This window comes from Oncorhynchus gorbuscha, linkage group LG10 (genome assembly GCF_021184085.1).
Source record: "Oncorhynchus gorbuscha isolate QuinsamMale2020 ecotype Even-year linkage group LG10, OgorEven_v1.0, whole genome shotgun sequence".
NCBI classification, from domain to species: Eukaryota; Metazoa; Chordata; class Actinopteri; order Salmoniformes; family Salmonidae; genus Oncorhynchus; species Oncorhynchus gorbuscha.
Window position 1 is genome coordinate 59835500 of NC_060182.1, and position 22818 is coordinate 59858317.

The following is a 22818-nucleotide window of genomic DNA, read 5'->3' on the forward strand; positions in this document are numbered from 1 at the left end:
AGGAAGCGAGAAAGAAAGAGGAGGAGAGAGAGAGAGAGAAACAGAGAGAGGAGGAGAGAGAGAAAGAAAGAGGAGGAAGAGAGAAAGAAAAATGAGGAAGAGAGATAGAAAGAAAGGAGGAAGAGAGATATAAGGGGAGAAAGAAAGGAGGAAGAGAGATATAAGGGGAGAAAGAAAGAGGAAGAGAAAGAAAGAGAAAGAGAGAGGAAGAGAGAGAAAGAGAAAGAGAAAGAGAGAGAGAGAGAGAGAGAGAGAGAGAGAGAGAGAGAGAGAGAGAGAGGGGGGAGACAGAGAAAGAAAGAAAGAAAGAAAGAATGAAAGAAAGAAAGAAAGAAAGAGGAGGAAAGTTAAAGAGGCGATTCAGCGTTATCAATGAGGAGATGTCTCTCCAGATAAGGGCTGCTCAGCTCATCCTGGCATCCATGTTCGTTTGGGGCTTCCTTTAATCACAAACTGCCATTGCAGAAGCCATTTCAGGTGATACCTACCCAATACCCAGGTAATGCTCTGTGCTAAGGAGCTCTTTTATTGCACAAGTATATTACAGGCTCATTGCTGCCTCACATATATTTGTCCAAAGCCATTTATTCATCCAGAAACTATGTGAAGGATAGGGATGGTGACGATGACTATGTGACACTGAGTGTTGGTGACACTTCAGCGCCCCAGGACTCCCGGGCGCTAGTGCATTGTGATAGAGTGGCAGAGTGCAACCTTTAAAGGCCAACTATTGGGGCAGAACAGCAGCAATCCTAATGACTCAGACTATGTGCTGATTCCCTCCCCCTTGTCCACACTCTCATGCCTAGTTAAACCAGCACTGGCTGTGCTTCTAACACTTTATCAATTCAAATCAGATGAATAATGATATGCTACTTCTTACTTCCATGCGTTTCCCTGCGTGATCTGAATACAACGATCTATTTAGGCTGTAGGCTCACAGAAGCCTATAGGGGACTTAATCCTTCCTGTATGATGTACTGGTAGTGGAAATGGAAGATCATCTGCTGCCACCTGCTGGTCAACATGATTTCTACATCACAATTCATTATTCATCTTCGATTATTTGAGGCGTGGGTGTGTGTGGAGCAAAAATAACCTTTCGGAAAGAGTCTAAAATGCGAGTGTCTGCCTGTGTGCCCGTCTGCTTGTGTGTGCGCGTCTTCCTGTACATGCGTGCTTGTTTGAGTGCAGATGTGTGTGTGCTTACCTCTCATAGATGGTCTTCAGGGGGACCTGGTCTGAGATGCCGTCGGTCTCCTCCAGGAAGAGGATGAGCCAGGAGGTCCTGTAGGGCCACTCCTCTGTCAGGTTGATCCACGACGCCAGACGGTCCCAGTTAAAGATGATCTGATTGGCCCTCAGCAGACGTCCTGGAAATATGGACCAATGAGAAGTGACGTTTGGTATGTTGGTTGAAACGCCTACTACTCCCCTTCCGATAATAAGTGCCATGCTGGGAGTAGTCGACTCTCCCCCTTGGGTGATATAAAGGTCATCTAATAGGTGATGTGTTACCTGTGACAGAGACGATGTTCAGGAGCCTCCTCATCGTCTGGGGGCTGATGTCACTGAACCAGTCCTCGGTGACCAGCAGCTTGGTCAGGTCAAAGGACATCTGTCTGGTAACCGTCCTCTGCATCTGCCTCCTGCGGTACGTGTCCTACACACACACACACACACACAATACCTCATGTTTATACTTGGATTAGCCCTTGGTTTTTCCACAAACCAGTCAGTAAGTCATTTTTGCTTAGGTCATTCGTTTTGCCCATTCTAACCTTCAATCGAACAGTAACTGAATGCCTCGATGCCTGTCTGCCTGCTTTATAGAGCAAGCCACAGCCACATGACTCACTGTCTGCAGGAGCGAACCATTTTTGTGAATGGGGTGGTGTAGCTAATAAACTGGCCACAGAGAGTATATTACGTGTTTGCTTCACACATCCAAATGATAGTAACATTTATTTACAGCAAGCACTGGCCTGGTTTAACCTGTCCTGTGTTCTACAGTTCACATGACCGCGTGACAGTTCTGTGGCAGTCTCATGATGACATCACCCGGCGGCGTGCCGTCCACCTTGCGACAAGCGGTTCCCCGGGTGCGTGACCTCTCGTCCCGGAGTCCCGTCTCTACCTCCTTCCATCCTGGTTTTCCCAACACCCATCCCATACCCGCCAACACACAAGCAGCTCTGTTACTGGGCCCAATTAACAGACTGGAGATCTCAGTTGAACTCGACAGAGAATGGGCCAGGGCTGGACGCACGGATATACACTGTGCACTACCAAGACAGAGTCATCAGCTGTCCACAGTCACTGTCCTTACACAGCTGGGTCAAAGTTTGATATTCGGATTCCCTGTTACAATAGCCACCGCCACGCTTCCTGGGTTCCACACAGGGTTGTGTGTGTGTGTGTGTGTCTCAAACAAAGACTGAACTGTGTATTGAGACTCTACATCTCACCTCTTTTCTGGATTGTGTGCGAGTCCAGAATGAGTGGAATGCTGTCTGGAGGACCACAATCGGTGCTGCTTGCCGAACGGTGCAGCAATGCTGTATATAGGAGAGCGTTCGTCAGGCCACAAGCACTCAGAACGCCACCACCAGCCACTAAGCGGACTGTGATGTGGACTTAATGCCTGCCTTGTGACGACCTCACTGGTAGGGAGAGAGTGTATAGCCAGTATTGGCTCAGTAAGGAGGTGATTGGCTCTCCTTTGATCCTTACGTAAGATGCATTGGACATGCTCAAAGAGTGAAATATGATTGGTGAAAGTTGATCGTTGTTTTATTGACTGTATAACCAGACCATCAGGATGAATTGTTGAACTCTGTTCAACTGACTGTTGAAAAGCTGCTGTAAGAGTTGGGATATTTCCTCCAAACAAGCAAACTTACTTGGAGCTGACATCAGCCCAGAGCACGGCGCCAAATACTGTTTACAAGCCTGAGCTCGCCTGGCCTGCCTCCCTCACTTCCCCTCCCCTGCCATCTTGGAAGGCTAAAGATCCACAACTCCGCAATTAAGTAGCCGAGAGACAGAGAGCTTTTTCTCTCCTTCCATCCTTCTTAGCTCCACTTGTAAAGAGACCCACTCACTGCCTTCTTGGCAGCCAAGAAACCGCCAGAGAGGGCAAACAAAAAGAAGTGGGCGCCGAAATAAAAAAAGGGACCCAAGGAAAATAAAGACACACAAAAGAAAACAGGCAAATAAATCAGACGCCCAAACAAACAAACAGATAAACAAACAAAACGGGGTCCTCGCAGGGGGAAGCAGGCAGGGCCACTTAGCCTCCCGCCAGCAGCCACCGATTGCCAGCGTTTTGTCACTGGGACACACTGCTGCTCCTCCCTGTCATTAGGCAGTGTGGCATCGCAGCAGGAAGGATAAACAGACATTACATCAATTACCAGGCAGAGACTCCTCGGCGATGGAGACCGGCTCTTTTGCTCCCGACCTCCTCCACCCCTCTCCACTATGTTCACCGCAAGGCGAGATGAAGCTAGCTACACCCCCGGGCCTGTGGGTTTAAGTGAATTATCTCACCCTTTCTATGTTAGTCTTCTCTAGCTGTGTCTATGGGAAAATAAGCAGAAAAACCACTTCAGAGGCAATATTTTGATGCGTTTGCTGTGCTTTCATTGCCCGCACAGGCGCCCAATCTCCTTATGTTCCTTGTTGTATCACTTGTCTTTGTGCCAGAACTCTGCCGGTCTACAGGACCTCTGCAGGTAGATCCATGGCCCAGCCTGAGCATGGAGAGGGTTGGCCGGCTGAATGAGTTTACCCTGCGGTTGAGGGCCGTCTTGCTGCCAAACTTGGCCTGATCCCCCAGACTGTTGGAGGACAGGTTCCTGTCCATCTCCTCGTGCCATCCTGTGAAGAGGTGAAGAGAGGAGTGTAAAAGGAGAGATAAAATGAGACACAGTACCACCAGGGACGTCTCATCACAACATCTAATGTAAAGAAGCAACCTATTCACGATAAATTATTACCATTTCCTACAGCAAGTCAGAATGTGCGAGTGTGTGCGAGTGTGTGTGTGTGTGTGTGTGTGTGTGTGTGTGTGTGTGTGTGTGTGTGTGTGTGTGTGTGTGTGTGTGTGTGTGTGTGTGTGTGTGTGTGTGTGTGTGTGTGTGTGTGTGTGTGTGTGTGTGTGTGTGTGTGTGTGTATTTTCATGTTTGTGTGACACACGCCGTGCATATGTCTTGCGTACCCTCAGGGTTGGTCAGGTCTCCGTTGGAGGTTGGGTCGGCCGTGCACAGCTTCCTGGTCGTGCTTAGCCCCCGGCTGTTGAGGAAAACAGGCAGGTGGACGATGTTCCTCATGTAGTCGTGGCCGTTGATGTTGGAGTCCCTGAGCACGCTGTTCAGGTTCTGGTTGATGGCCTTGATGATGATGTGGGGGTCGCTGGCAAAGATGGAGATGAAGGGGCCTTTGGAGAACAGCACCCTCACCTGGTGGAGGAGGGGAATAGGAGGAGGATTTAGACCTGGGTTCATCCACTACTGCTCATCCGTAGTGAGTGTATAGGAATGATAAAAGCCTGAAATCATTTGAGGGTGAACCTTGTGTCAGATTCATAGTGTGGTCATACACACACAACTGGGGAACAGAAAACTTGACATCAACTTGTTAATATCTGTAAACTGTGGCTATAATTTGTAGTATCTTGTTTAGGTTGAGTTTGTGGGTCACATATCTGTTGATCACATTCCGTTTCTAAAGAGGACATGCAACAGCAATTCAAATAGGGGGTCTCCCTACTAGTTGTCTCTCTAAATCAGGGTTCTTCAACCGGGGTCTGCGGCCCTCTGACATAGGCCTTGAAAAAGCACCCACAAATATACAGTGCATTCAGAAAGAATTCAGACCCGTTGACTTTTTCCACATTCTGTTACATTTTGTTACGTTACAGCCTTATTCTAAAATAGATTTTTCCCCCTCGTCAATCTACACACATTACCCCATAATGAAAAGGTAAAGTAGGGTTTTTGAAAAATGTTCAAATACATTAAATGTCAAAAAATGAAGTATCACATTTACATACAATACCAGTCAAAAGTTGACACACCTACTCAACAAGGTTTTTTAATTTAAAAAAAACTATTTTCTACATTGTAGAATAATAGTGAAGACATCAAAAAAATTGATGACAGTTTTGCACACTCTTGCTATTCTCTCCACCAGCTTCACCTGGAATGCTTTTCCAACAGTCTTGAAGGAGTTCCCACATATGCTGAGCACATGTTGGCTGCTTTTCCTTCACGCTGCGGTCCAGCTCATCCCAAACCATCTCAAATTGGGTTGAGGTCAGGTGATTGTGGAGGCCAGGTCATCTGATGCAGCACTCCATCAATCTCCTTGGTCAAATAGCCCTTACACAGCCTGGAGGTGTGTTTTGGGTAATTGTCCTGTTGAAAACCAAATTATTGTCCCACTAAGCTCAAACCAGATGGGATTGCGAATCGCCGCAGAATGCTGTGGTAACCATGCTGGTTAAGTGTGCCTTGAATTCTAAATAAATAACAGAGTGTCACCGGAAAAGCACCCCCACACCATCACACCTCCATGCTTCATGGTGGGAACCACACATGCAGAGATCATCCGATCATCCGTTCACCTACTCTGAGTCTCACATAGACACGGAAGATGGAACCAAAAATATCAAATTTGGACTCATCAGACCAAAGGACAGATTTCTACCGGTCTAATGTCCATTGCTCGTGTTTTCTTGGCCCGAGCAAGTCTCTTCTTATTATTGTTGTCCTTTAGAAGTGGCTTCTTTGCAGCAATTTGACCATGGAGGCCTGATTCACGCAGTCTCCTCTGAACAGTTGACGTTGAGATGGGTCTGTTACATGAACACCGTGAAGCATTTATTTGGGCTGCAATTTCTGAGGTGCAGTTAAATCTAATGAACGTATCCTCTTTATTTGGGCTACAATCTGAGATGGAAGCAGTTATTCTAATAAACTTATCCTCCACAGCAGAGGTAACTTTAGGTCTTCCTTCCTGTGGCGGTCCTCATGAGAGCCAATTTCATCATAGCGCTTGATGGTTTTTGCGACTGCACTTGAAGAAACTTTCAAAGTTCTTGATATTTTCCACATCGACTGGCCTTCATGTCCTAAAGTAAAGTAATGGACAGTCATTTCTCTTTGCTTATTTGAGCTGTTCTTGCCATAGTATGGTCTTGGTATTTTACCAAATAGGGCTATCTTCTGTATACCACCCCTAACCTGTCACAACACAACTGATTGGCTCAAATGCATTAAGGAAAGGAATTTGACAACTGAACAAGACACACCTGTTAATTGAAATGCATTCCAGGTGACTACCTCATGAAGATGGATGAGAGAATGCCAAGCGTGTGCAAAGCTGTCATCAAGGCAAAGGGTGGCTACTTTGAAGAATCCAAAATCGAAAATATATTTAGATTTATTTAACACATTGTTGGTTACTACATGATTCCATATGTTATTTCATAGTTGATGTCTTCACTAATATTCTACAATGTAGAAAATAATAAAATAAAACATCTGGAATGAGAAGGTGTCCCCAAACTTTTGACTGGTACTTTTGACTTTTGGCAGCGATTACAGCCTTCTTGGGAACGATGCTACAAGCGTGGCACACCCGTATTTGGGGAGTTTCTCCCATTCTTCTCTGCAGATCCTCTCAAACTCTGTCAGGTTGGTTGGAGAGCATTGCTGCACAGCTATTTTCAGTTCTCTCCAGAGATGTTCGATCAGGTTCAAGTCTGGGCTCTGGCTGGGCCACTCAAGGACATTCAGAGACATGCCCCACAGCCACTCGTGCATTGTCTTGGCTGTCTGCTCAGGGTCATTGACCTGTTGGAAGGTGAACTGTTCCCCCAGTCTGAGGTCTTGAGTGCTTTGAAGCAGGTTTTCATCAAGGATCTCTTTGTACTTTACTCCGTTCATCTTTTCCTCGATCCTGATTAGTCTCCCAATTCCTGCCGCTGAAAAACATCCCCACAGCATGATGCTGCCACCACGTTCCACCATAGTGATGGTGCCAGGTTTCTTCCAGACGTGATGCTTGGCATTCAGGCCAAAGAGTCTTTAGGTGCCTTTTGGCAAACTCCAAGCGGGCAGTCATATGCCTTTTACTGAGGAGTAGCTTCTGTCTGGCCACTCTACCATACAGGCCTGGTTGGTGGAGTGCTGCAAAGATGGTTGTCCTTCATCCACAGAGGAACTCTGGAGCTCTGTCAGTGACCATCAGGTTCTTGGTCACCTCCCTGACCAAGGCCCTTCTACCCCAATTGCTCAGTTTGACCAGGCAGCCAGCTCTAGGAAAAGTCTTTGTGGTTCCAAACTTCTTCCATTTAAGAATGATGGAAGCCACTGTGTTCTTGGGGACCTTCAAAACTGCAGAAATGCTTTGGTACCCTTCCCCAGATCTGTGCCTCGACACAATCATGTCTCGGAGCTCCACGGACAATTCCTTCGACCTCATGGCTTGGTTTTAACTCTGACATGCACTGTCAACTGCAGGACCTTATATAAAACAGGTGTGTGCCTTTCCAAAATCATGTCCAATCAATTATATTTACCACAGGTGGACTCCAATCAAGTTGTAGAAACATCTCAAGGATGATCAATGGAAACAGGATGCACCTGAGCTCAATTTCGAGTCTCTTAGCAAAGGGTCTGAACACTTATGAAAATAAGGTATCTGTTTTTTTGTTTTTTTTATACATTTGCAAAAATGTCAAAACCTGTTTTTGCTTTGTCATTATGGGGTATTGTGTGTAGATTGATAAGGAAAAATTAAATTTCATCCATTTTACAATAAGGCTGTAACGGGAACAAAATGTGGAAAAAGTCAAGCGGTCTGAATACTTTTCAAATGCACTGTAGCTCTTAATAGTTTGCATTAAAAGCTATAGTGCCGCAGGCTGCTGGTAAGCTTTCTTGACTGGGAAATTAAGTTTTGGCTAACACATGGCTAACCACTGTTTAACCAGCTAAGCAGCCTCTCTTAGTGAAAATGTGTTTGGAGTTACCATCCGAGCTTATAGGCTATGTTAGAGTGTGCACTTCCTCTTCCAATTATAATGTGGGGAGATCAAAACAATGAAAAGTGATCTACCAAATCTATTTATTTTAACCCAATGAGTCCCACTGTAATGCCGGCGCGTTTTGCTCTTCTAACCCCTTTTAAACATTGTGTGTTTGAGCTACAGACTTCTAGGTTGGACCAGTGGATTTGTCTATTTCTCCAATGGTCTGTGGGATTAACGAGGGCTGAACTAGAGCAGTGTTTGTGAGACAAGGGCAGATCCCGAAGGGGCCCGGTCTTTTTTACCAAAACATCTAGTAGAGTCCGAATGGTTTCGGCTACAAACTATTAAGCTACAGACTCTAACGAACATGTAGCATGTTGTGCTCTATGACGCTCACAAGCTACACAAGATTCGTTAGAGGAACATAGGAAATCCCAGGACATAGTGTCTATAATACTGTAATAAATCTCACATAGTTGCTGTCACAAACTCAACATTCCAAACAGTTGTCACTAACTAGTCGGATATTCATTTCCCATTGAGCAAACCATTTCTGTTCTTAAAGCATTCATGTAAATTTGTTTGTACAATTTCTTGCTTTGGCTGACTTTTTATATTGACATTTGTCCATAAAACTCATGAATGCAACTGTTTTATCAACTTGTTTTGTTTTATACTTGTATCCCTAGCTGTCCTGAAAAGAAAATGGTAAAACATATCATTGTGAGGCTAAATACTAAATACATTTACATTACATTTACATTTAAGTCATTTAGCAGACGCTCTTATCCAGAGCGACTTACAAATTGGTGCATTCACCTTATGACATCCAGTGGAACAACCACTTTACAATAGTGCATCTAAATATTTTAAGGGGGGAGGGGGTGAGAAGGATTACTTTATCCTATCCTAGGTATTCCTTAAAGAGGTGGGGTTTCAGGTGTCTCCGGAAGGTGGTGATTGACTCCGCTGTCCTGGCGTCGTGAGGGAGTTTGTTCCACCATTGGGGAGCCAGAGCAGCGAACAGTTTTGACTGAGCTGAGCGGGAACTGTACTTCCTCAGTGGTAGGGAGGCGAGCAGGCCAGAGGTGGATGAACGCAGTGCCCTTATTTGGGTGTAGGGCCTGATCAGAGCCTGGAGGTACTGAGGTGCCGTTCCCCTCACAGCTCCGTAGGCAAGCACCATGGTCTTGTAGCGGATGCGAGCTTCAACTGGAAGCCAGTGGAGAGAGCGGAGGAGCGGGGTGACGTGAGAGAACTTGGGAAGGTTGAACACTAGACGGGCTGCGGCGTTCTGGATGAGTTGTAGGGGTTTAATGGCACAGGCAGGGAGCCCAGCCAACAGCGAGTTGCAGTAATCCAGACGGGAGATGACAAGTGCCTGGATTAGGACCTGCGCCGCTTCCTGTGTGAGGCAGGGTCGTACTCTGCGGATGTTGTAGAGCATGAACCTACAGGAACGGGCCACCGCCTTGATGTTAGTTGAGAACGACAGTTTGTTGTCCAGGATCACGCCAAGGTTCTTAGCGCTCTGGTATGTGGACACCTGCTCATCGAACGTCTCATTCCAAAATCATGGACATTAACATGGAGTTGGTCCCCCCTCTGCTGCTATAACAGCCTCCACTCTTCTGGGAAGGCTTTCCACTAGATGTTGGAACGTTGCTGCGGAGTTCGGGCACTGATGTTGGGCGATTAGGCCTGGCTCACAGTCGGCGTTCCAATTCATCCCGAAGGTATTCGATGGGGTTGAGGTCAGGACTCTGTGCAGGCCAGTCATGTTCTTCCACACTGATCTCGACAAACCATTTCTGTCAGCGAGCTTTACACCACTCCAGCCGATGCTTGGCATTGTGCATGGTGATCTTAGACTTGGGTGCGGCCACTCGGTCATGGAAACGAACAGTTATTGTGTTGACGTTGCTTCCAGAGGCAGTTTGGAACTCGGTAGTGAGTGCTGCAACCGAGGACAGGTGATTTTTATGCGCTTCAGCGGTCCCGTTCTGTGACCTTGTGTGGCCTACCACTTCGCGGCTGAGCCGTTGTTGCTCCTAGATGTTTCCACTTCACAATAACAGCACTTACAACTCCAAGGCAACTCTAGCAGGGTAAAATTTTTATAAAATGACTTGTCGGAAAGGTGGCATCCTAAGACGGTGCCACGTTGAAGGTCACTGGGCTCTTCAGTACGGGCCATTCTACTGCACATGTTTGGCTATGGAGATTGCATGGAGGTGTGCTTGATTTTATACACCTGTCAGCAACGGGTGTGGCTGAAATAGACAAATCCACTAATTTGAAGGGGTGTTCACATACTTTTGTATATAGAGTGTTTTTTAAATAGATTTTTAATCTATACTTGGAGTCAAAGTATAGATATTATTTTTGACAATATTATATCATGATATGTAACTGTACCAATCCCCCCCCTCATCAATAGTAATGACCAGTGAGTCATGGATAATGATTTAACCCTAAATGGTTATGGATAGTGTGAGTTTTGTGTATAGTATTGTATAGTCTACATGTTTGTGTTTAGCCATTGTTACTAACGTCGTATTCAGTCATTGTTACAAACACACACATACACACCGTGTCGAGCATCTGCAGCACTCTGTCCTGTTCGCAGGCATCCAGGCCGTCAATGATGACCGCCATGCGGGTCTGGTTCTGGGTGAAGCCATCGATGGTCTTGGCCATCTTGGACATCAGCTCCACCTCATGCTTCAACACCTGGAGCAACCAAACACACACACACACACACACACACACACACACACACACACACACACACACACACACACACACACACACACACACACACACACACACACACACACACACACACACACACACACACACACACACACACACACACACACACACAATCAACCACTACATACTGTATAACTACAGACAATGTGCCTCTTCCTATTAATTCATCTCTGTTTTGATAGTGGTCGTAGGAATGTAGCTCCCGAGTGCCTAACGCTATCATGTAACAACATAACGTATTTATTCTTAACCATGTTAAAACTGTAGAATACCATTTAACTAGCGACATGATGAGCCAAGTCCTAACTCGATCAAATCATTTGATCTACACGTGCGTGTAACTTCCATGTTCCAAGTCTGTATCGACATTGCTGCGTGATTTACAAGTTACATATCTAATCTCAAGTCAGGGATTCGGCCCTATTTGAATATAACTGGAGAGGAACCTATCCAACAGAGTATTCCTTATGAGCAAAAGACGTTGAAAGGATGTTGAAAAGACGTTGAAAATGGGCTATAAAACGGGGTTTACACTACCTTCATGAATCCCTCGCTCTTGAGCTTGTGCATCTTGTTGGCGGCACTGTGCAGCCTCTTCCTCTGGGAGTTGAGGACGGAGTCAGCCACCTGCCACCAGGTCCTGCAGTTCAACAGGAGGGCCAGGCCCACCACGCTGGCCATGGCGATCAGCACCGCGTTCACCGTCAGGTTCTCACGCTGCACCTAAATACATGTAAACGAGGTCCACATGTACAGCAGATGCTCGATACAGTGTATGTGTGTGCTTGTGTATGTGCACATTTGTGTGTGTGTCAGTGTGTGTATGTACCTTAAAGATGGCCAGCAGTGCCATGGCTGTGATCAGGCAGCCCAGCGTCACGACAAACAGCATGAAACTGGGCACGCAGCAAGTCTTCTTCCACTTCTTACCTAGAGGGGAGAGGGGACAAATATCTAATTCACATAGGTATAATAGGCATAATATCTAATTCACATAGGTATAATAGGCATAATATCTAATTCACATAGGTATAATAGGCATAATATCTAATTCACATAGGTATTCACACCCCTCTTCTACGACGCTCCAAACTGAGCTCGGGCGCATCCAATTTTATTTGATCACTGCAACTTGATTGGAGTTCACCTGTGGCCCGATTCAATTGTTTGGACATGATTTAGAAAGAAACACACCTGTCTATATAAGGTCCCGCAGTTGACAGTGCATGTCAGGGCAGAAACCATACCATGAAGTGCAAGGAACGGTCTGTAGAGCGCTGAGATTTGAATTGTGTTGAGGCGTATACTGCATCTGGGTACCGGAGGACCTGAGCCCTAGGACCGTGCCCTAGGACCGTGCCCTAGGACCGTGCCCCAGGACTACCTGACATGATGACTCCTTGCTGTCCCCAGCCCACCTGGCCGTGCTGCTGCTCCAGTTTCAACTGTTTCAATTATTCGACCATGCTGGTCATTTATGAACATTTGAAGATCTTGGCCATGTTCTGTTATAATCTCCACCCGGCACAGCCAGAACATGACTGGCCACCCCACATAGCCTGGTTCCTCTCTAGGTTTCTTCCTAGGTTTTGGCCTTTCTAGGGAGTTTTTCCTAGCCACTGTGCTTCTACACCTGCATTGCTTGCTGTTTGGGGTTTTAGGCTGGGTTTCTGTACAGCACTTTGAGATATCAGCTGATGTAAGGGCTATATAAATACATTTGATTTGATTTGGGTAAGGGGATAAAACAATTTCTAAAATGTTGAACATTTCAAGAGCACAGTGGTCTCAATCATTGAGAAATTGAAAAAAAAAAATGAAAGTGCCCAGACTCTGCATTGAGCAGGCTGTCCGACCAAACGGGCAAAAAAAAAGACCTTGGTCAGGGAGGTGACCAAGAACCCAATGACCTCTCTGACAGAACTACAGAGTTCCTTGGCTGAGATGGGAGAACCTGATCGACGGACAACAGTCTGTCTCTACAGCATTTCACCAATCTGGGCTTTATGGGAGAGTGGCCGGACGGTAGCCACTCATGAGAAAAAGGCACATGACAGCACGCCTGGAGTTTACGATTCTGTGGTCTGATGAGACAAAAATGTGGTGGCAGCATCATGCTATGGGGATGCTTTTCATCAACAGGGATTGAAAAACTAGTAAGGATACTGTAGAGGGATAAATGAATGGAGCCAAATGCAGGCAAATCCTTGATGAGAACCTGCTTCAGAGTGAAACTTACCTCATACCTGGGGGTGAAGCTTTTACATTCCAACAGGACAATAACCCCCAACCATACAGCCAAAGCAATGCTGGAATTGCTTCCGAACAAGAATCCAGCTAAAGCTCAGACTTAAATCCCATTGAAAATCTGTGGAAAGACTTGAACATTGCTGTTCACCGCATCTCCCATCTAACTTAACAGACCGTGAAGAAAATCTGCAAGGAAGAACGGGAGGAAATCAGATGTGCAAAGCTGATAAAGACATAACTCAAAGCAGTAATCGTCAAAGGTGCTTCTACAAAGTATTGACTCGGGGGTGTGAAAACTTTTGCAAATGAGATATTTCTGTGTCAATAAATGTGCAAAAGTGTCTATAAACACATTTTCACTTAATCATTATGAATTCAGGCTGTAACACAACAAAATATGGAATAAGTCAAGGGGTATGAATACTTCCTGAAGGCACTGTACACCAGGCCTGGAGTTGCGCGATTTTTAGGGGCAATACCATTCTTCAAGAGGTGCTCAATGTGCCGGGGCACCAAGGCCATCTGCTAGGGCACCAAGGCCATTAACCAAAATAGCCAATTAAATTGATTTGAAACCAAAAAAACACTTGCTATTCAAGAAAAACACAAGTGTATGTAAATGTACATGAATAACTAGCCTACATGTCAAAGATAGGTGATAGCCTATTCGTATTGTTTACAGCCTTTCATGTCCACACCGATATCTGACATGACAGAGGCACCAGAAAATGTAGCCACACTTTAATGAGACTTAATTACATCCACAGGCTAAATGCCAGTCATGTTTGACAAATTAAAATGTAGGATTATTAATGTCTTAAAGGCTTGATTCTGTCGACATACTCGGGGAACTGTGCGTTCAGATAGGAGGGAAAGAACAGTGCCTGTTGGGTACCACCACATCACCCACCTTGCAATCTAAGCGGAGGCAGTCGGCATTTGGAAACCATTTAACAATAAACAATAATGGTTTAAAACGAAGGAGTCATGTCTTACCTTACTTCAAAGTAGCCAAATTCCGACCTTAGAAATATCGAGGGAATTATTTGAGCACAAAAGCAGCAGCCTGTCATGTTCTATTGGTTTTCAAAATCAGTAAATCTGTTTACTGTCCTACAGCCAAAGACGTAGCCACATTAGCGACCCACGTTGTTGTTGCATCTTTAGATATTTCGACATTTCTAAAGGATATTTTGATCTTTGTCACGTGAAACTGCTCGCATTTTAGAATAAGGCTGCAACATAGCATTTGGAAAAAGGGGAAGGGGTCTGAATACTTTCTGAATGCACTGCCTAGCCTACTGCTGTGTGCGATGAAATAATAGGTTATCAACATTTTAAGCTAAATGTTCTGATCTGTTGCATCAGCTTTATTGCTTTTAAAAGTTTTTTTTTTTATGTACTCGTTGTACGATTTTGAGATCTATCGTCCCACAACTGTCCCAGATTCTGTTTGGAAGATTTATTTCTAGCACAGAATGACAAGCTGACCAACAGAATAGGTCAACTTTTGTACTTTGGGGAGATAGTAGGTTGACATAGGCTAGTGCTTCTGCTGTTTGTTACTCGTCCTGTTGGCTGAGGAAAAGCAAACGTGGACAGTTCTTCGAGATGTCTTCAACGTGCACCTCGGGAATCCCATAAGAATGGCGTGAAGCGTTGCATCCCCATGCGTCGGTCTTCACTTGTACTTCGAAGCTGCGAGGCCTGTGATAAGGACCCGGTCACCTGACAGGCATTGGCTATTAAGAATTGAGATACCTGAGAAAGCCATGTGAGTAATAGGTGCTTCGGAGCACGGCGATTGGTAGCCGGTAGAAGGGAGCTACAATATTTCAGCCCAGGGTGGCACAACGCCCACACAAGGGAGACGCAGGGAAAGTCGAGGCCTGCTGTACACTAAATATACAGTATTAGAGACAGAGGTAATACGACAAGGTTATAAAGGATATCCAAAGTGGAGGCAAACGTAGTACCTTGGTTCTCCTCGTTCTTGAACACCCTGAAGAGGCGGGTGGCCATGAAGCCAAACTCCCTCTCACAGGCATCAGACAGAGTGGCTATCATCTCTGCCAGGCTGGTCTCCCCTCCCACACTGGACAGACGATTGTAGTCTGTGAACAAGAACCTGACACACACACACACACACACACACACACACACACACACACACACACACACACACACACACACACACACACACACACACACACACACACACACACACACACACACACACACACACACACACACACACACACAGTAGAAAGAATCTATTCATATAGATTATATAGATATATATAGGATTCTAGAATATACTTTTTCTATTGAAGGTCGTTCACATCAAGGTGCGTGTGCACGAGCGGCATCAAGCATGTATTTTATGTATGCATGTATGTGTGTGTTACCTGACAGGCAGGGCGCGGGTCGTCTGCTCTGGCAGCTCGGGGGGGTTGACAAACATGAGTTTGAGCAGCAGCTCCAGGTAGCCCACCTGGCGGGCCAGACGGGTGCTGAGGACCCACGCCCAGTTCCAGTTCTCGCCCTCACGACGACCCCCGAAGTACACCAACACTGCGCAGAGAGAGAGAGAGAGAGAGAGAGAGAGAGAGAGAGGAGAGAGAGAACATCACATTTCTGACTGACCATCAGACGTTCCCCTACCTATGACTCCGAACGTGAGAAATGTAGTTGCATGTGGCGAAACGCTGTCGGAATCGCTCGAAGCGTAGAACCAAGGCGCCCTCTCATTACGTAATACACGCAACTCTCCTTAACTGCAGGAAACCGAAGGCCCAGAGTTTTTGTTGACTCGTTTCATTCTCCTCCGTTCCGTTCTACTCTAGTGTTCCTCACCAAAGAAGACGTAGAGCAGGGTGAGGAGGCTGAGGGAGACGGCGATGGCCAGGCGGGGGTCGACGGTGAAGCCCAGGACAAGAGCTACAGAACCACACAGCAGCAGGGACAGGAGCACCACCAGCCACGAGAACTGGAACAGAGGCTCAATCTGCTGGCCTGCAAATGTCTTCATCTCATCTGGAGGAGCGGGAGGGAGGGAGAGAGAGGTTATACCAACAAAAAAATGAATAGGCAAGTGAAAATGAGTAGGACCCCTAGCGGTTCCTGCCTTACACAGGAAACTACAAATGAGGCACTGAGGCAGTCAAGCCTGGCAATGAGAAAAAGGAAACTCATTTTTATAGAGCTAATGCACAGAACGTGACCAAATGTGTGGACATATTCCCTTTTAGATTCATATTACTGTTGTTTAGTGAGAGGTTAAAAGCCTAATCATTTTTCAAACGAGAGCCTCGGGACACTAGCAGAAGAAGAGCCCCGGTGATATTCCGGGTGGTGCTCTCTTACCCTCCAGCTTCTTGAGCAGGAAGGACTTGCCGCTGCCCCACTGGGCGTACAGGCCCACACAGATGGGCGGCTGCATGGTGGGCTCACTGAGGATGTCTGCCAGGGCACTGCTGTACAGGTCATAACCCAGCATGTCACCGTCGGACTCAGAGGGAGAAAGGTGCTCTGAGGGACAGGGGGAGAGAGAGAGGGGAGAGTTTTGAGTGGTCATCACTTGATAAATACAGCAATACTTCCAAGCAATAAATCATCTCATTTCCAAAACCAGATTGAAAGCGCTAAAAGTAATGATTCACGTTAAAAGATGTTTTAAATAATACCAGTTGGGCATTACAATTTCAGTCACAATAACAGGCTAAAAAACCACCCTAGAGTACTCTTGTGCACTATATGCATGTCGATGTGATTTGAGTGTCAGGTCTCACTGGCTCCAAAGATCTGAGTGAGGATGCTCTTCTGGTGGGTGCAGTCGATGTTGTAGGGCGTCTCGCCGGCCTTGTTGGGGCGGTAGAGCAGGCGGCCATCTTTCGGGTTCCTCAGGAGGAGCTCAGCCAGCTTGCGGCTCCGCCCCCTGATGGCAATGTGAAGGGCCGTGTCGCCTTTCTGGACAGGAGACGAGAGAGATGGTTACAGTAGAGTGGCGGTCGAAAACACTGGATTGCACAATGTGGATATGTATCCGGCGGTCCCGCGTCAGCCGCTGGCTCGAATACAGAACCTGTGGTGTTGTTCTAAAGACATAGGCTGGGCTCTATATGTCGTGTTTGTACAGTACCTTGTCCACAGCAGCCACCTTGGCCCCTCTGTCCAGGAGCAGCTCCACTATCTCAATTTTCCTCATCTTGGTGGCTTTGATCAAAGGGGTCTCTGCGTCCTGAAACACACATCATCATCATCATCATCTCAGACCAAGAACAGTGATTGGTGAGAATAGAAGCCAGCAAATGTGCATTTGCAACGCTAATCGCACTTGTTTAAAACGCGTTCTTAAAACCGTCATGTTGACACGAGAGGAATTTGTCACAGTGCTTATAAAATGACTGTTCACTTATGTACAGCAGCTGTGGCTGTTCCTTACCTTGGTGCAGCTCTCAGTGTCCGGGTTGCATTGGAGGATGTCTCTCACCATGGTGGCGTTCGCTTTCTCCACTGCCCAGTAGAGGGCAGTCTTACTATCCTGTTTTACACAGTTGAGTAAAGGGTCATATTCATTAGGCACCAAACGGAAGAAACCTGACAGAAACAGGGCGGGACTACCGGAACATATCCAATAAGAAACGCTTGTTTTTGTTTTCCGTTGTTGAACATGTTGCTACGGTGTGCCCTAATAAATTGGCATGACGACCGATCAGAGATGTTAAAAGGTCCAATGCGGCGGTTTTTCATCTCAATATCAAATCATTTCTGGGTAACAATTAAGTACCTTACTGTGATCGCTGTCATTTAAAATGGTCACAAAGAAACAAAAATCGTTTCTTGGCAAAGAGCAATTCCCCAAGCAAGCATTTTGCGGGGAATGTCTGAGTGGGGAGGGGACTCCTACCTGTCCCCTGACGTCAATGTCGGCATATTTGTGTAGAAGGGCTCTGACGATCTCCACATGGCCTCCTCGCACTGCTCCGATCAGCACCGTCTCCCCACTCTGTGACACACACAATAAACATCACAGGCTTTCAATACAGAGAACGCAAACTCAAACCACCACACAACAGAAAAGATGTGTTATACTGTAGAGGAGCAAGACGATACGTGCTGTTACCATCCTCACATTCATCCATATAGCATGACCATTATCATTCAGGTTGATGTCACCCTGTCTAGACTCTACTGTCTATTGTCAGGGTTATCGGGGCAATGTTTCAGCTCCTCTTTAGAGGTTGGCGATGGTCATCTACCCTGTCTGGTATGTTGACGTAGGTGCCAGCGTCCAGGAGGTCCTGGACTATCTCAGTGTAGCCCTCCTTGGCAGCGATCATCAGGGCCGTGTTGCCGTCCTTGTCTGTCATGTTGACGTTGGGGTTCCTCTTCAGAAGCTCCTTCACCACCTCATTGAAACCACCCCGCACAGCCACGATCAGAGCGGTCATGGAATTCTGATAGGGAGAGAATAACAGTCAGGTTGTTGTCATTTCAACACAGTGTTTCCTTTCATGGATTGCAGCTGAAGCCTATTTGTTCACGATGAACTGGGAATGAATGGATAGCTATACAGACAAAGTTCTGACTCATCAGATAAGGCCTTATTTTAAAGAGTGTGTAGTCAAGCGCATGCCAAAAACCTCTGACAATGCATTTGTGTATATTCATACACCCCAAAATAGATAAAAAAGACATTTTGGAGTAAACCGACCCCTTGCTTGAGCCCATTGTGTGTGTGATCCGCTCAGGCCTTGTGTAATGAGGTTTTAACGAGAATAGGGAGGTCCACTTACCGCTCCCTCCTGGTCCACATCGGCCCCATTGACCAGCAGGTGTATCACACTGTCATAGTGGCCCTTCCTGGCTGCCCAGATCAACGGGGTAGTGCCATACTGAGAACAGGGGAGAAGAGAAAAGAAGAAAGAGAGAGACAGCGTTGATGACTATTGAAACACCGAATGTAGGGTCATTTAGTGTACTTACTTTAGGTTACTTTGTCATTTTTATACAAGACAAATTGAACACAGGACCAGTGGTGAGTGCTTACCTTGTCAGAGCAGTTGACTTTAGCTCCGTGATGAATCAGGAGATGCACTATATCAGCATGGCCTCGTCCAGCCGCCCAGATAATGGGGTAGACGCTGTACTGTAAGGACAGAAATCAGCATATTTAACTCATTCTGAAATACACAAATTATTTACCCAATTATAGAAGGCCTGATGCGCTTCAGATAAGAATAGTACCAGTGTACCTGGCCAGTGATGTTGGGGATAGCTCCCTTCTCCAGCAGTAGCTGGGTGACCTCCACACGACCCTTATAGGAAGCCCACATGAGGGCACTCCATCCCCCCTGTACAGTAAACCACACAGGCGCACACACACACACACACACACTTTAAATGGGAAGTGGTGACATGTATAGTTAGTGGCTATTGCCACAATTCCCACAGTGCCAGGGAGAAGTAGAGCAGTCATCTTCTGTATGATGTCATGATGTCATACAGCACAACATGCACATAGCCAAACAGTGGGTTTAATCCTGTTATTAGTACAGACATGCTGGCACCCGGGTGGCTTAAGGCGTCAGCAGGCTTCAGTTCGGCTGGCGCCTAAGAGGTTTGGAGCTCGAGTCTGCTCACATACTCCCTTCAAAGACCTTCGCTTGGAAAATGATTAAAATAAACGCCAATTGTTTGTCCGTTTTGAGACACCGTAGCCGGTATGCACTTCCTCAAAACAGTCCGAACGAATCCAAGATCACTCAATAAATCTGTTACATTTTCCTGTTTTTGCCAAGGAGATTTTCCATCTGACTAAAGACGTCTGGTGCAATATTTCTCAAGTGCAAAAATGTGCATGAGGATGAGTCCTCTCTCGTTGAATGACAACAGGCACTTCATTGAAGAATCCTACTGTCGGTCAGTCGCCGACGTCGGCTAGCGACTTGACTTCCCTCGAGAGAAAAAAACATTGGAGACAAAAAATCTCTTGCCGAAGTCCAAAACGTACTAACAACAACAACATAAAATTGCCACATAATGTCACAAAAAGTCGTCATAACATATGCAGAAACGGTTCCCGAACTGACACGCAACACAGCCATGATTGATTGCCTGAGTCACCTTACACTAGAACCAGTGTACCAGTGTAAATATGAAATGGAAATAGCACATTTCAGAAGGCAAAAGATTTGGTCATGACACTCAAACACTGTCATTAGTCTTTACCCCTACGGGAAACATGCAGAAGTGCAAGAACACGGCCTATTGAATAACCTAAACCGTACTGTGAATGAACACAGAGCTGCAGACAGAATAGGATGTGAAGTAGGCTTCTTCCACTGAGAGGTTTGTATTACAGATATTAACCATATCCCAGGTTAATGTACTCCGGACATCCAGAGCTCAGTAAATGCAATTATTACAAAACGGAGGAGATTATATTGGAGGTAATGGAATCGCATCCCAAGCTAATGGATAAATCACTTCAAAGCAGCCTGGAATGGATTGCAGTCAGACATAAGACAGTAGAGGAAGAATATGAATAGACTCTTTCTACTGTCTGTGTGTGTGTGTGTGTGTGTGTGTGTGTGTGTGTGTGTGTGTGTGTGTGTGTGTGTGTGTGTGTGTGTGTGTGTGTGTGTGTGTGTGTGTGTGTGTGTGTGTGTGTGTGTGTGTGTGTGTGTGTGTGTGTGTGTGTGTGTGTGTGTGTGTGTGTGTGTGTGTGTGTGTGTATTGTGACAGCAAGGAAAATATGAATTTCAGTGCAAATGGACCAATAAAGCAAGTATTGTACTGCATTATAGCTCTCATACAAACAAAATACCCAATGGCCACCATCGATGACAGTCAATGACTTCTGTGCCAGAGTTGTAGGTGACCTTGTTCACCCCAGAAGGTTGACCGCTATTGAAAATGCATCCAGATATAAGACGGTCCAACCTAAAATAATCCTCCTTTCATCTTTTTGTTATGTCGTTTTTTTCCCCTCACTTTTTCAATCAAACTACTCCTTCAAGAAAAATGTTACACACAGGTACAAAAGCTTTACTTCATGTTGCCCAGAGTTTACTTCAGTGTCCACTCTGCAATGTCCTTGCCCAATACCCTGTACCCAGTGCCCACCCTCCTCTCTCACCATGTCCCGGTGCTCCAGGCTGGCGTTGTTGGCCAGCAGCTCCTTCACCACCTCCACATGGCCCTCCTTAGCCGCTGAGATAAGTGCCGTCCAGCAGTCCTGTTGATGGGCAGAACACAGGGGTTACACTTGGTCACCACGGAAACTCCAATCATGTCGTCGTCGCCGTGGACCACCACCAATCAGAGGGCTGCCGGGTCTGTATTAATCCGCTGCACAGTGCTGTACCTACCAGCTGGTCGTACCAGGTGCTCATGGACGCGGTGCGGAGGTGACAGAGAGAGCGCGTCAGATAGAGAACAGAGAGCAAAGGAGAGAGGGAGAGAGAGACGCGGTGCCCAGGTCTGGTCCGTTTCACTCAGTCTGGTGTAGTGAGAGTCTGAGTGTGTGTGTGTCTGAGGTTTAGTAAGAGGTTGAGGCTGGGTGTGTTGATGGAGACAGCAGCTCTACACCCTGTAATTTACTTTTAACAGAGGCCTGAGGAATTCTACAGGTGCTCATTATAGGGCTCTGTGTCAACCCACAGTGTGGTGAGTTCATCAGGCTGGACACTAAGGGCTTATCAGGCAGTGGAGACCAAATGTTAACTTTGTGCGGTAATGTATTCTGTTGGCATCCTGGTGCATTTCAGGGTTGAACCATGGTTTTTAATATGTACCTTGAGCGACCGAAATCTTACGTGTTCCCAGCAGACTTATTCTCCCTGTCCTGAGCATAGGCGTGTGGTTGTGATTGGAAAAGTCCTAGGTCTAAAAGTCATGTGACAGCAACCCTCAAACCCATTGTCTAGCTACCATTTATTTTAAGTGTGGTGTGCGAGTGTGTGTGTGTGTGTGTGTGTGTGTGTGTGTGTGTGTGTGTGTGTGTGTGTGTGTGTGTGTGTGTGTGTGTGTGTGTGTGTGTGTGTGTGTGTGTGTGTGTGTGTGTGTGTGTGTGTGTGTGTGTGTGTGTGTGTGTACCACGTCGTCCAGGTTGACGTTGGCTCCCCTCCTGATGAGCTCCTGGACCATCTCTATGTTGCCCTGCTCTGACGTCACCATGAGGAGAGTCTGACCATTCTGAGGGGGGTTAGAGACAGAGAGACAGTCACTAATCACAATATAGTTACCCGAGCACTGATTTAATTGGAGCATTCACTTTTATAGCAAAACCCAGCTAAAGCTAGTACTATTATCCTAGTACTTATTTAGATGTTTATGTTAACTCTCGTTTGTATGTTTACTGTGTTCCGCGCGACGCCTAGTATCCAGTGGTCATTGACTCACCTCGCTCCTGCTGTCCACCTCCTTGAACTTGTCCAGGTGGGCTTTTATGGCCGGCACGTTGTTCTCCTCAACGTAGCTGAACAGGCTCTGGGTGGCCAGAGTGGTCATCTTCAGAGAGGTGGTGGTGTCCATGACTACACCTCACCACCGAGCTTAGGAGACACAAAGAGAGGTTATTAGCCTATGTACACATGCACCTGGCACAGTCAAAGCTGGCTGGACATATTCGAGGCACATTGTCATAAGGACAACCCAACACATTAATAAGCCATGAGTCAACAACCACAAGTTGATGTTTTTAGTTCAAATGTCAATCAAATTCACAGGAGGTTGGTGGCACCTT

At 46.3% G+C, this 22818-nt stretch overlaps 1 protein-coding gene across 10 annotated transcripts in view; it reads right to left on the reverse strand.

Moving 5' to 3' along the window:
• kidins220a (kinase D-interacting substrate 220a) overlaps positions 1-22818 on the reverse strand; it is a 94956-nt gene that overhangs the window by 54729 nt on the left and 17409 nt on the right. For all 10 annotated transcript variants that reach the window (XM_046366501.1, XM_046366504.1, XM_046366494.1 and 7 more), the window contains 22 exons: positions 22476-22627; positions 22170-22268; positions 21211-21309; positions 19325-19423; positions 19120-19218; positions 18866-18964; positions 18329-18526; positions 17977-18075; positions 17512-17610; positions 17209-17307; positions 16859-17036; positions 16434-16598; positions 15924-16103; positions 15476-15641; positions 15044-15195; positions 11647-11747; positions 11355-11540; positions 10635-10775; positions 4224-4464; positions 3794-3882; positions 1519-1663; positions 1211-1373 (listed from right to left, as the gene is read on the reverse strand). In XM_046366501.1, coding sequence (XP_046222457.1) covers positions 1211-1373; positions 1519-1663; positions 3794-3882; positions 4224-4464; positions 10635-10775; positions 11355-11540; positions 11647-11747; positions 15044-15195; positions 15476-15641; positions 15924-16103; positions 16434-16598; positions 16859-17036; positions 17209-17307; positions 17512-17610; positions 17977-18075; positions 18329-18526; positions 18866-18964; positions 19120-19218; positions 19325-19423; positions 21211-21309; positions 22170-22268; positions 22476-22607 — 3029 coding nt within the window. In that variant the 5' untranslated portion in view covers positions 22608-22627. The remainder of the gene's footprint in view (positions 1-1210; positions 1374-1518; positions 1664-3793; positions 3883-4223; positions 4465-10634; positions 10776-11354; positions 11541-11646; positions 11748-15043; positions 15196-15475; positions 15642-15923; positions 16104-16433; positions 16599-16858; positions 17037-17208; positions 17308-17511; positions 17611-17976; positions 18076-18328; positions 18527-18865; positions 18965-19119; positions 19219-19324; positions 19424-21210; positions 21310-22169; positions 22269-22475; positions 22628-22818) is intronic.